Here is a 12,233-nt window from a genome sequence, read left to right on the forward strand (position 1 = left end):
ACTGATGACCACAGATGTTAAGTCCAATAGTGCTCGGAGACATTTGAACCATTATGGCTGATGGATGAAAATTGCCACTGCATATGGTTTTAATTGGAACACCCTCCCCAAGGGAGAAAGCTTCCCACCTGCTATCACAGTAAGAGCTTGTGATAGATGGATGGCAAAGGAACTGGTCTTAGGCAGAATTTCAGCTGTTTGGAATAAGTGGCCAGGGGCTCTTCTTTGCTCAAAATCTGTGCTTATGTTGGAGAATTTCATGGGCACACTGGTGATTGAGTAAAACTGAATCTGAAAGAAGGAAACTGACTTAGCCCTTTTGCAACGTGCTTGTTGAAGTGTGCCATTGGATTTTGGCTGCTTGGTAATCAATATTGGAAGAACTTTGTGTTCAGTTTTAAAAATTTCTAATCTTGTTGGGGCTGTGGATGTCCTTATGTATGATTGACTCTGAGCAGCATTCTGGATCATTTAGTGAGGGTGAAGATTCAGGTGCTCTTGATGCTGATAAATGATTGTGCTTAATTTGGGTAAAGCTGATACTCAAGTAAACTAGATGCACTATACTCCAGTAAATTGGATGCACTATGTAATGTATCAATGTCTTCTGATTTAACGTGCTTGTAGTTCTATATTTTTGGCAAAAACAATAAAGTTTGTTACTGGTAATCTATTCAAGGTTATGTGAGCTTTGACTCCAATCTTTGTAAATTAGATTTGATTACTACAATTCTTAGTTTGTGTAGTGACAATGTGTGGAAATGCTTCATGCTTCTTGTGGGCAGTTGAAATACGTATTTGCAACTGCTAAAAATGTGAAAGTGTATGACATCTCCAGATGTAAGTGGAAATAAGACAGAAATGCCACAACTGACAATGTTTGCAATTTGATAAAATTAAGTACTTGAAGTAGAAGATTCACATCTTTAGAAATAGGAAAAGACTTCCAAATACCTTTGTTATATTTGACTTACACAGTAACTGCTACATATTTTGTAGGAAAGAGTAGAATTGTTGAACACGTATCAGATATAAACCACAAAAAATTCAAATGTATCTAACATTTGTGTGTTATGGAATTTTGTTGTGTGTCTGCTTCTGTTTACAAGCACATATTGAACACACTGTCATCTGGCACCTATGGTTGGCTGTTGGCTGCAGTGAAACAGCTGTTGGCACACACAAAGACCATTTGATTTATATCGAATCATCATCTTGCATTAGGTGCTGTCCCATGGCTTTTAAGTGACAAAGTGGTGCAAACAAGCTGACAGTTTTGCGAAACAGTCACTTCTTTATAAGGGCAGCTACTGTTTTAGGTTTTTCAACCTACAAGATACGTGTACATTTAATTTTGAAAGTGACAATTATGACCTGAGTGCAGAAAATCTTGATTGTAGGCTGCATCATGATTTTTCAAACCAAAATTCAGGAAAAAAGTGTGGTGCGTATTTGTACAAGAATGGTATGTAGAGAAGTTCATTGGCCTCTCATCAGAGTTTGATGGGTGCACTGAGTCTCATCCATTGACCTTACATCAATGTAACTAAGCTCTTTGCCATTGATTAGTGTGTCTCGAGTAGTAACAAATTACAACTTCATCCTCTGCATTAGATGTAAGATGTTGGTTAGGGAACGAGTTGCTGAGCACATATCTCCTAATGATGTACTATCAAATTGGAACATGAGTAAATGCTGATACCATTGGAGAGGGATATTCAGTGATTTGATGTTTATATTTGATTTAATATTCTGTTTTGCAGTAACTTAACAGTTCCCAAAAAGTAGCAAATAACCATGCTCCTAGATGTTGCATAGTTTTTCCTTTTTTTAATTGCTTTTCTGTTTGCTGTGTACTTTACCTGAGTTTTCTCTAAAAGGTGTACCAGTAAAAAGGACATTCCCTAAATAGCAGAATAATTCAGTTGTAGGCCACACATTAGAGAGAGAAAACTTGCTAGCTTTCAGAATAAATCCTTCATCATGCCTGGCAATGTACATACTGTCAAAGATACTTCCCACCCCACATTCTGTCGCATACCTGATCTGCACATTGTGGTCCATCTTCTGTGTCAGTCCCAACCTCTTGCCACTGGGGTCTTATACCAGGGGAAGACCAGGTACAAAACCTCACATTCACCCATCACTTCCTATTCCATTCTGTCACAGGAGTATCCTATTTCATTAGGCGGGGCCACCTATGAAATGAGCCATGTCATACCAACTCTGCCACAATCACTGTATAGCTTTCTATGTTGGTATGACAATAAACTGTCAGCCAGAGTGAATGGCCACTGCCAGACTGGTAAAGAGCAAAGTTGACCATCCATTGTCACAACATGTTGGAGTTCAATGTCTGCTTAACACTAGACCTTTTAATCCTCCCTTTCATCACCAGCTTTTCTGAATTACACAGGTGGGTCATCCTTGCAACACATCCTTCACTCATAACCCTCCTGGCCTCAGTCTACATTAATTCACTGTTCCCACAAGCTGTACCCAACAGTTTCCCCTTCCTCTGTTCTGTCAGCTCCTTCCAGTTCATGCTTCCACGTCACCCTCATTGTGTGCCACACCCCACCTGCTCGCAGACCGATGTATTCCCCCTCCCTCACTGCATTCCAAGGCAGCAACATGTACCCGGGGGCGATGAATTCAGATTACTGTCGGACCATCCTGATCGGAGGACCATGGTTTCCTAAATAACTTAAAACGGATTCTGGGAGGATTGGTTTGAAAAATGAAGGATTGGTTTGAAAAATGACTAGCTAAACTTCCTTCCACATTGTTTTGTTTCTAAGAACCTTGTCATTGACAAGATGTTAAACAATAATCTTCTTTTGGAACTGGAGAGAAGGCAAGTTAGATGCACTGAACTGTGATGTACTGTAGTTCGACATTTTTTTAATGAACAGTCATTTGACTGTATTATTGATTATTTAATTACAATCCAGGATTTGCCTTATTTGATTGAGTTTGTCATGGACATATATTGCTGGACACTGAGCTTACAATTCTTCATACTTAGTGGGTAAAAACTTTGGTGTTGCTAACATGTATTAAGTTGTTAATCCTGAGCAGTTGTGACTATTCATGTCTCGCTGGCGCGCGCAGCAGATTTGATTGGTGCAAAATGCAATGAAAGTTGCTAATTAATGTTGTAGTTTGTATGAAGCAAAAACTGGGTATAAGAAACTAGTGTGAGAATTCTGCTGCATGTACAGGTTTTTCAGAATTGTTGCTCAATCCTCCAGCATACCTTGAACTCCAATTTTTGTATTACATGCAATTGTTCATGGCTTGAATACTGCACAGTAAAATAGTTGATGTACTTTCATCTCAAACCCCCTTTCTTTTTGAGCAGGAATTGAAAACAAAAATAAAGAGGAAAGGTTTAATTAAATATAGTGTACAAAAACACACTTCTAAGTTTTGTCGTAACTTTTAATAATTTTAACTTGGTGTTCTGAACTATGTAATATGCATCGTTTAATTATTAGTGGTGTGTGGTAGCTGCAGTCGTCAAATTTAGTGTAAAACTGTCTGACAATATAGTACCATCCAGTGCTCCAGCTGGATTGAACTCTTGTTTGCATAATTGTATATTAACCAAAGTGAAAACTGTAAGTTAAATTGACTATATTTGAAACTCCTACTGACAGGATAGTTACTTTTGTAACTACAAGGGATGAACCACTGATATGATAGTTATTGTAGTCGCAGTCAGTATTGGGAAGGTAACATCTTGTCTCATTGACCTGAACATCTGTAATAGACAGGACTGAGCTCCATGGAAAATTGGAGACTTTCAACTGATTGTGTGTAGGAATGAGATTAGTAGTGTTGGTTCCAGTGAGGAATTGTATTTAGACATATACAAGCATAATTTTAGTGTGTTCTTCCATTGTTCATTTCTCGACAATACACGTCACCAAATTCTTTACAAGAGGACATCAGAAATATGTCTCAAATAGTTAAAATGATTGCAGGATCAATAGTTGTTTCCAGAATTAGTTCATTTAAATCTGAAAGCCTTTATAATATTTTGTTAGCTTCTTTGAATCTTTTAGTAATAATGAGTTGGAACTATATAACATAACTTTATTGCCAGAAATAAATGCTTGTTTTTGAATATTAGGTTATAATGCAAGTGCATTTAAATGCTGCTTTTGTCTATAAACTTGTTTGGAAGTAGGCCTATTTAGTTCCTTTATCTTCACTGGATTTAGTTATCAATTTACTGAACTCTGTATGTCAGAAGTTAAGATTTGTTCAGATAGCTGAATTTTTCAGGTGGTGAGACAATCAAACAAATCAACCAGCAGTCAGGGGCACATTGTGAGTTGGACAGGCGACCGCCCCCTAATCCTGCTGAAAAAGTGTTTGTGATACGTGGGACGCCAGACCAAATAGAACAGGCGAAGAGAATCATTAGTGAAAAGATTGGAATGGTAAGATCTACTTTCATAACATCTAGTTTTGTATAAAAATAAGATACTTAATTATTATCCAGGCACTTAGTGTTGGCTAAGGAAATTTGATCTTTTGTGTTGCTAGACACTGAAGTAAAGTAAGTTGCTTGCCCGCTTAAAGTGTGGAATAGTTATTAGTTTTGTACACATGGTACAAATTGAATTGTGTGTTTTGTTCAGATAAAGAAAAAACTAGTGTGCCTTTAAGATTTATGAACACATTAATAGAAATAGTGCTTGGTTGATGTGTGCATTATCAACTGTTACCAAATGAGACTAACTTCACTATGCATTTACTTTGACAATTACCCTTGTGAAAAAATGAGCATCAATTAATGGAAACTTTGAGAAGGTGCTGGAGTACGTATTTGAAGTGTGATGCGCTTTTGACACACAGGGATGAAGTTCTTAATGATAGCTATTTTGGAGAAAATGCAAGAATTAATTTGTTATTGTGCCACAATCTATTGTGAAAGAAATGTGGCTTTCTTTTAATGTTAAAAACATTAATCAAAACAGTGATTGGTGCTGCATCAAGTGCCTGGCAAAGAAGAAAATCATAATTTTCAGAATGAGATGTTCTGCACCAGCAGCATGGCAGAACAATGAAATTGACTATAACTTAAAAAGCTTTCTTTAGGTAATACTTATGACTGCAAGGGTGTTTCACCAATGTGGGTGGTGAGATACTTACCACACTAATTATTCTGAATCAAACAATGGAAAAGGCATAATAGAACGACAATATTGTGAACAGGATGGAATACTACTCACCATATAGTGGAGATGCTAAGTCACAGACAGGCACGACAAAAAGACTGTCAAACAAGTAAGCTATTGGCCAAAAAGGTGGTCATTGAAATTGTGCATGCAGCCCTTCCTGCCTAGTGTGCAGATTGGTAACAATGAAGCAATATTTGTTGAGTGTAGTGCACACACGGGAATTTTATGCACATAAACCACAAAAAATTTCAAATTACCTTTTTGAATAGCTTGTAGTTCTTATAGACAGCTTAACTGTTGTAGATGTAATTCTTACAAAGAAGACTGGCAGAGGAAACAAAATTGTGCCAGTGTTTGTCACTTCAGAGACTTGCACCAATTGGGACTTCAATCTGTTTAAGTGAGATTTCTTATGCGTATGTGATTTTATTAAAATTCTTGTAACACAGTTCTTATAACTGGTGAAAATTGCACATTTTGCAAACTGAAATGGATCCTTGTTCATTCTCCATCGTTATCACAAAAATGCAGTGTACGTTGAATGCAGTAAACGTATTTCTTACACCAGTCACAACTGACAAAAAATTAATGCATTGAAGCACCTCACAGTAATTACTACACTGATTGAAAAAAAAATGGGAACTGAATTACAGTAGTTGTTTGGATGGAATTACTGTAGTTATTCTGGATGGAATATGTCAACAGCCTTCTCACTGTCCACGAAAACAAGAGGCAGCATTATGGCCAGGCCAAGAGTTCAACAAAAACAATGAATTATTTTCTGTAACAGATGGGAAGACATTAAGAATGAAATGTTAAAAATCCTTTCCTATTTTTCCTGATTTTTTAAAAAGTTCTTTTCACGATTTTTGCAGTTTTTTATTTTGGTGCTAATTTAGCTTGAAGTTGCTGAAGACAAATACAAAGGTAGAGGAACAGTAATCCACACATATATGCCACTGACATTACCATGTACATCACAGCATTCATTGATTGCACAAGTGACTTTTTTTTGCCCCAAAGACAAATCACAATTTGCATGCAGTTCTGCCAGGAAAACTAACTTATCAACATTACGCACAGAAGCTGCGGAAATAACGGCAAGCTTTGTCTTCATATGAATTTCTTTGTGCATAATATTGCATATTACAGTGTATCCTTTACATGTTTACTTGAAGTATACTTGTAATTTTATTACGTATTGTTCTGTATGATTGCCTAAACCTGTTCAAGGCTAGAGCAGCCTAGAAATAAGAAATTCTCATCTCTTGGAATTTGGTGGGGCCAGTCTCCTAGATATCCATCAGTAATGATGCATTTTCTCTCATGAACAATTCCAAATCTTTCAAATTCGTTTTTTCTTTTTTTACCTTTTTCATTTTGACATGATTTCATGTTACAAATTCCTTGAATTTACGCAATTCCCATTCACATTTTTACAGAACAGAACCACACTAACACACAGCTTAATCCAAAGCATTTTCTCCCATATTTGTTCAACAAAAAGCTCAGTTTTTTGTCACTGAAAGTTACTGCAATAAATGTTTTGTTTAGGCTAGCAGGGTGTTCTCTTTCCAGGCTCAAATTGTCACAACTACCTTTGATTGAACGACAATTCATGAATCATCAGAATTATTTCCTATTTCTCCAGTCAGGTGAAATGTCATCATTCAAATGAATGTCCAAGGAATTAACTAGCAAATAATTTATACGGTTAATCAGCAGAAGTAGGTGATGTTTACTGGATACCATGTTCTTGGTATTAAGCTTTGCAAGATTGAGAATCTTATTTGGATTCCAAAAGTACAATGAAACTCCAGAAACTGCACAAGGGTAGATGTTATTAGCAGGAATATATGGGGAAAAACCCCTCAGTGAAATACTGATTTTTTTTTCAATCACTAATCTGCCACAGAAAGCAAATGGTAATGATTATCAACATTAAATGAGATATAAACTCTGGCAAATAATTTCACTAACAGATGTTTGGGCACAATGAACAAAAACTTAAATTAACGTTAGAAATTAAGATTGTCATGTTATCTGTTCATCAATGTGCTGTTGACAGAGGCTGTGTGTGTCTGCTGTGTTGCTCACGCACAGTGTGCTACAGCCATGGTAGTGTTGTACATTTCTCCATCCACCTGGTGGTCTTCGCATTTGGCATTTTTGAACTCTTTTAATGCAGTGCTTCTTAACAGTTGTAAAATTTTGACTGCTTTTCTTTTGCTGTATTTTTCCAGGGGACATTTTGACGTGTTGAGTTTGACCCTTCCCTTGTTAGATCATTTTGCAAGGAACAGATGGATAGTCTAAAAGTTGGGAGTTCTTGTTGTGGCTTCGATTCTGTTTGATAGTTTCTCCATACTTCCATAGTTTAAAGTATCCGAAGAACTAAACCTCTCGTATGAGTTAATTTGTTTAGGTACTTCGGCATCTCTTTGTGTTTAACGATTCTCTGTCCTGCCATTGGACCTCCAGCGGTCACACTGCAGTCTTTATGTGATACAATGAGGAGAATGCTCAAACATTTGAATTATGTCTTCAGTAGCAATTAGTTTTTCAGAGCTGATTCAATATTAAAGGAAAAACTCTGTAACATATATAGACTATTATAGTTATGGCCTTACTGTGCAGTATAAAAACAGAAAAACTTCATAACATGTTTTCACAAGATTGAGAATATCACTATTTGGCCACAGCAGATGGTAAACATCTTTTTTTACTGAAAAAGTGCTTCATTTTTCATTCCTGAAATTCAAGACCTGACAGTTAATTCTATGCAAGGAAAGGTAAAGCTCGAGGAGCGTACAGGAAGTTTACCCATTAACCTTGCATATGATCACCATCATTATATCGTACAAATCATCACATAACAAGAGTTGTGCAGCCTTTTTATTTTGTTTTTGTCCTTTCTGTTCAGAAAGCCTGCCCAAAACTAAAATGCAGGTAGTTATTAAAATAAATATTCTGCTTGTGTTTATATTGTAGATGTCTTTAAGTTATGCAGATATTTTGCTAGTTATTTAGTATTAGATTAACAATAGGCTTTTATTGATCATTTAGATTGTAGGTAATTTAAACAGATGTGGCAGCATTAATACATTACATATCTAACTAAAGCTTGTTCCAAATTCGATTCCTATTGTCAGCAGTTTGGAAGTTAGATTAAAACCTTCTTTGTTTGGTAAGGACTGACCATAAAGTGTCCTCATTCTATTCATTTATATTACTTACACAGTTGAGTGTATTCTAGAACCTGTGCTGTAGTGTCAGAAATTTAAAATTAATAATGTTATTTGTTTTTTATTTTGCTTGTAACTGTAAAGTCTTGCACGACAACATTAAACTATTTCGAGACAGCCGATTTATTTGTTTCAGCCACCTGGTCCTGGCGGTGCGCCCCCAACGCAGTACCCCATTGGTCAAGGCCCACCTGGAGGGTAAGTTATGAAAATATAAAGAGCATAGTTATGTACTTATAATATCTTTAATCTAATAAGGTGGTGATTTAAGCCTAAAAAGAACTATTGGTAGGATGTATTATTCCAGGCAAGGCCCTCCCCAACACTTCGCCCCGCAAGGATGGGGCGGAGGCTATCAGCCATGGCAGAATCAGCAACATCCCACTGATCCAAGTAAGTGAAACGTATGTTACAATCCACATTACTTATTTGTCATTGCAAAATGACAAATGACTGAATATTAATTTGTATATTGCTTATGGAAGTATTTGATATTTAAAAATATGTATATTATGTTTGACATAAAATTGAGCAGTGGATGGGACTGGTACTTGTATTTCCTTGGATATAGAATTTTGTAGCAAAATTTCAATATGTATTGGGCAAAGTTGGATGATATGAAAATGGTTCAGCATTTCCATAAGGTACATGATGAGTCTAAATGTTGAATAATTTAGTTAAGCTGAAATTTTCAGTCGCTAACATGGTAATATTTATTTCTGTGGTTTGAGGTCAATTAGTTGGCTAAGTTGATGATAACAGTGAAAATTCTTGTGTGCATACAATAAGAGAATACAAGTGGTTTACTTTATTGGATTCTATGCGACTTAGTTGTACTGAATACGGAATGGTATACATACACTGGTTATAAAAAATAAGATGAAATATGAACCCAGGGATGTGCTGCACCTTCGTTAGGTGCTTATCACTAGAAGGTTTAGCAGCCAGAGACACTTGTCGTTCTGTCTGCGTGTGTGTGTGTGTGTGTGTGTGTGTGTGTGTGTGTGTGTGTGTGTGTGAGAGAGAGAGATTTAGGACTTTTGGCGGAGACAGTCTTTCTGTCGCATGTTTTCGACTGCATCTCCACTATATAGTGAGTAGCAATCTATCCTTGTCATAATATGACATTCCATTCCGGATTTTCCATTGGAGGTTTGTCTTTCAATTTTTCTGTGTTGTACAGTTACATATTTTAATGTTATTTAATTCAACTAACATCTTACTGATACAGGGAAAACCTCAGATGCAATCAACTGATTTGACTTCTATTAGGTAATTTGCTTGTGTACAACCTAAAATGAGACGCAAAGTATCTTAACACCCTTCCATTTTTTAGAAAACCATCCTCAAATTTCATGATGCACAATCTCCTCAAAATTGGCGAGGTTGATAGATAATTGAAAATTGAGCATTTTCATCGCATATAGGGTGTGCATTCCTCTATTCTCCTATGACCAGCATAAAGAAACTTGTTACACAGCTGCCCCAGTTTGCACGCACAGAGTAATGAAAGCATCATTGGCATAGTGACGGATGCATTAGGCTGGGGAGCAGGAAACCTGTGTTAGATTCCACACCAAATTATGCAGTTCATTTGTAGTTTTTTCACACTTATTTTTAGGAATAGTAGGGTTCATAAGTTAAGCAAACAAATAAGAAATAAAGTAGGCAAGCAAATTTCTCAAACAGCTTTGATTATTAAAGAATTGAATGTTTAAGCCTCATGGTATGAAAACCATATCGAGTAAGACTGGTGCAAATTTAATAATGAGGCACCACAGCTGTGTGAGCTTCTTTACAGTCAGGTGTGGTGCAGAATTTTATTCTGAGGCTTCAAAATTGCAATGCCCTTAAACCCAGTCTGAATTGGCCGATCACGTGGATGCAGTCACGATTCATAACAAAATTAATGCTGGACTGTTAGCACTAATTTCTCAGGCATTGTTAATGTGACTGGCAATTGTCAAAATTACTTCTCTAAAAACAAATGTTTGAAATGTTACCAAAGTTACTTGTTGGTTCTTCAGATAAAACAGCATAATTGCTCAAAGATTGTATTTTAGATGTTCTTGATGCCTTGAGTTAATTTGCTTTGTGTGTTCATGGCCAAATACATCCATGCAGTTGTTCAAAGGAAAATGGAGTGTAAAAAGTTGTAAAGGTGACCAGGATAAAATTGTAGTTCTGTACCAGCTAGTCATTTCAGAAATTTATTTGCATACTTTCTCATTATTCATTACTGTTTTACTTGTCATATAAATCGTCCTATTCCCACAAAATTTGATATGGAAGAAATATAGTTAAGAAAACCGCAGAATTAATTTCGAAAACGAATTGTTTTTTCCATTCCTGGCCAAATACTTTCTGCTCACCAGCTTGGACTTAAGGATACATAAGGAGCAGTCATAGCATTTTCTTTTTTAATTTCTAGGAAGTTCTTGGACCCTGTATATTATGATAAATGTTCAGATTTCAATTGTTTATTGATCACGGTGATTCAGTTGTGTGTGCTGAGCTTTTAGAGGTGCTTTTCACAAAAAATGGAAGGTGTTAAGCTAAAATATCGAGTCTTAAAATGTAGGTTGTGCACAAGCAACCTGCAAGTGAGCTGAATCAGTTGGCCATGTCTGAGGGCTTCCACTTATGAGAGGTGTGGTGCACTGGTGGGACATTCACACTGGGTGGGTAGTGTCAGTTAGAACCTTTTTCCCATTATCCAGGATTTTGTTCAGTGTGTTATCTAAATTGGTTAAGGTAATGAATACCAGTGGTGTTCGTTTGAAAAGCATTACTGGTTTCCTTCTACAATGTGAGGTTGGTCTGTCAGAATCCTCCTTACAAACTGAAGTGTATTTGTAAATTGTCCATTTCCTGAGTAGTTGTTAAGTAATTCTGTTTCCTAAATAGTTGATTTCTGGTCTGTTCGAAGGAATTGCAGTGTGTTCAAAGCCACCTTGTTGTGATATGCTGATGAATTTTGTCAGTGAACAGCCATAGGTATATAATTTAGTGTTACATTTTTTCAACAAAATCTCCGTTCAAAATGTTTGATTCAATTACAATGTTTAGTTTTTTGCTGTATCCATTCCTCCGCATGCCATACTGCCATACTTGCACAATAGTGGTGATACAGTGATTAGAAGACATCTAAAAAGTGACATTGTGGGAACTGTTTCTCACTAGTAGTTGAACATGTTGAAATGTCTTGAAGCATTGTGTATACTCTTTTGTTTCAAATAAAAGAATCTACTAATGTTAAATAGGTAAATAGTTGCTTTAAGAGCTGTTAAGTCCCACAGAATTAAATATATGGTGGATTATTGGGTGCCAAAAACTGAGAATTCGGTTGTTAAAATTTCAGCCTTAAACATTTTTCAACATTTGCTTCAAGAATGGTTTGTTGATGTCTATTGATACACAAATTTTTGATGTGCTGTTGACGTATGTTAAAAAAAATCGACGATTGACTTCAGTTTAATGCACATACATTTTAAAATTTCTGTCTAGAGAATTTGATCGAGCTCACTGTGCAGCCATGACTGTCATGTTTTGTTGCATCTGTTGTTCAAAAGGTCTTTATTTGACTATATAAATGCAACAATAATGTTAGAGGCCACTTTCTGCTCCTCAAAGATAAGTATGGGGATACAGTGTTCCTCTCTAATGATTGTTTAACTTGGCTTACAGCTGTAGTGCCAGCACATAACTTTGCCCCCTGGGCTTTGCAAGTAGTCAATAGGCAGCATATTGCTCACATTATACACTTGTGCTGGTCATACTGCATCCTGGCCAT

The 12,233-nt window shown here is 36.4% G+C and overlaps 1 protein-coding gene across 11 annotated transcripts in view; it reads left to right on the forward strand.

Moving 5' to 3' along the window:
• The window catches only part of LOC126278054 (far upstream element-binding protein 1), a 62,336-nt gene that overhangs the window by 22,697 nt on the left and 27,406 nt on the right, over positions 1 to 12,233 (forward strand). For 3 of the 11 annotated variants that reach the window (XM_049977867.1, XM_049977862.1, XM_049977870.1), the window contains 3 exons: positions 4,294 to 4,451; positions 8,559 to 8,638; positions 8,748 to 8,833. In XM_049977867.1, coding sequence (XP_049833824.1) covers positions 4,294 to 4,451; positions 8,559 to 8,638; positions 8,748 to 8,833 — 324 coding nt within the window. Of the gene's footprint in view, positions 1 to 4,293; positions 4,452 to 8,558; positions 8,639 to 8,732; positions 8,834 to 12,233 lie in introns of all 11 variants that reach the window. The other 8 variants (XM_049977861.1, XM_049977865.1, XM_049977866.1 and 5 more) reach the window with 3 other exon arrangements.

Source organism: Schistocerca gregaria, chromosome 6 (assembly GCF_023897955.1).
Source record: "Schistocerca gregaria isolate iqSchGreg1 chromosome 6, iqSchGreg1.2, whole genome shotgun sequence".
Classification (NCBI taxonomy): domain Eukaryota; kingdom Metazoa; phylum Arthropoda; class Insecta; order Orthoptera; family Acrididae; genus Schistocerca; species Schistocerca gregaria.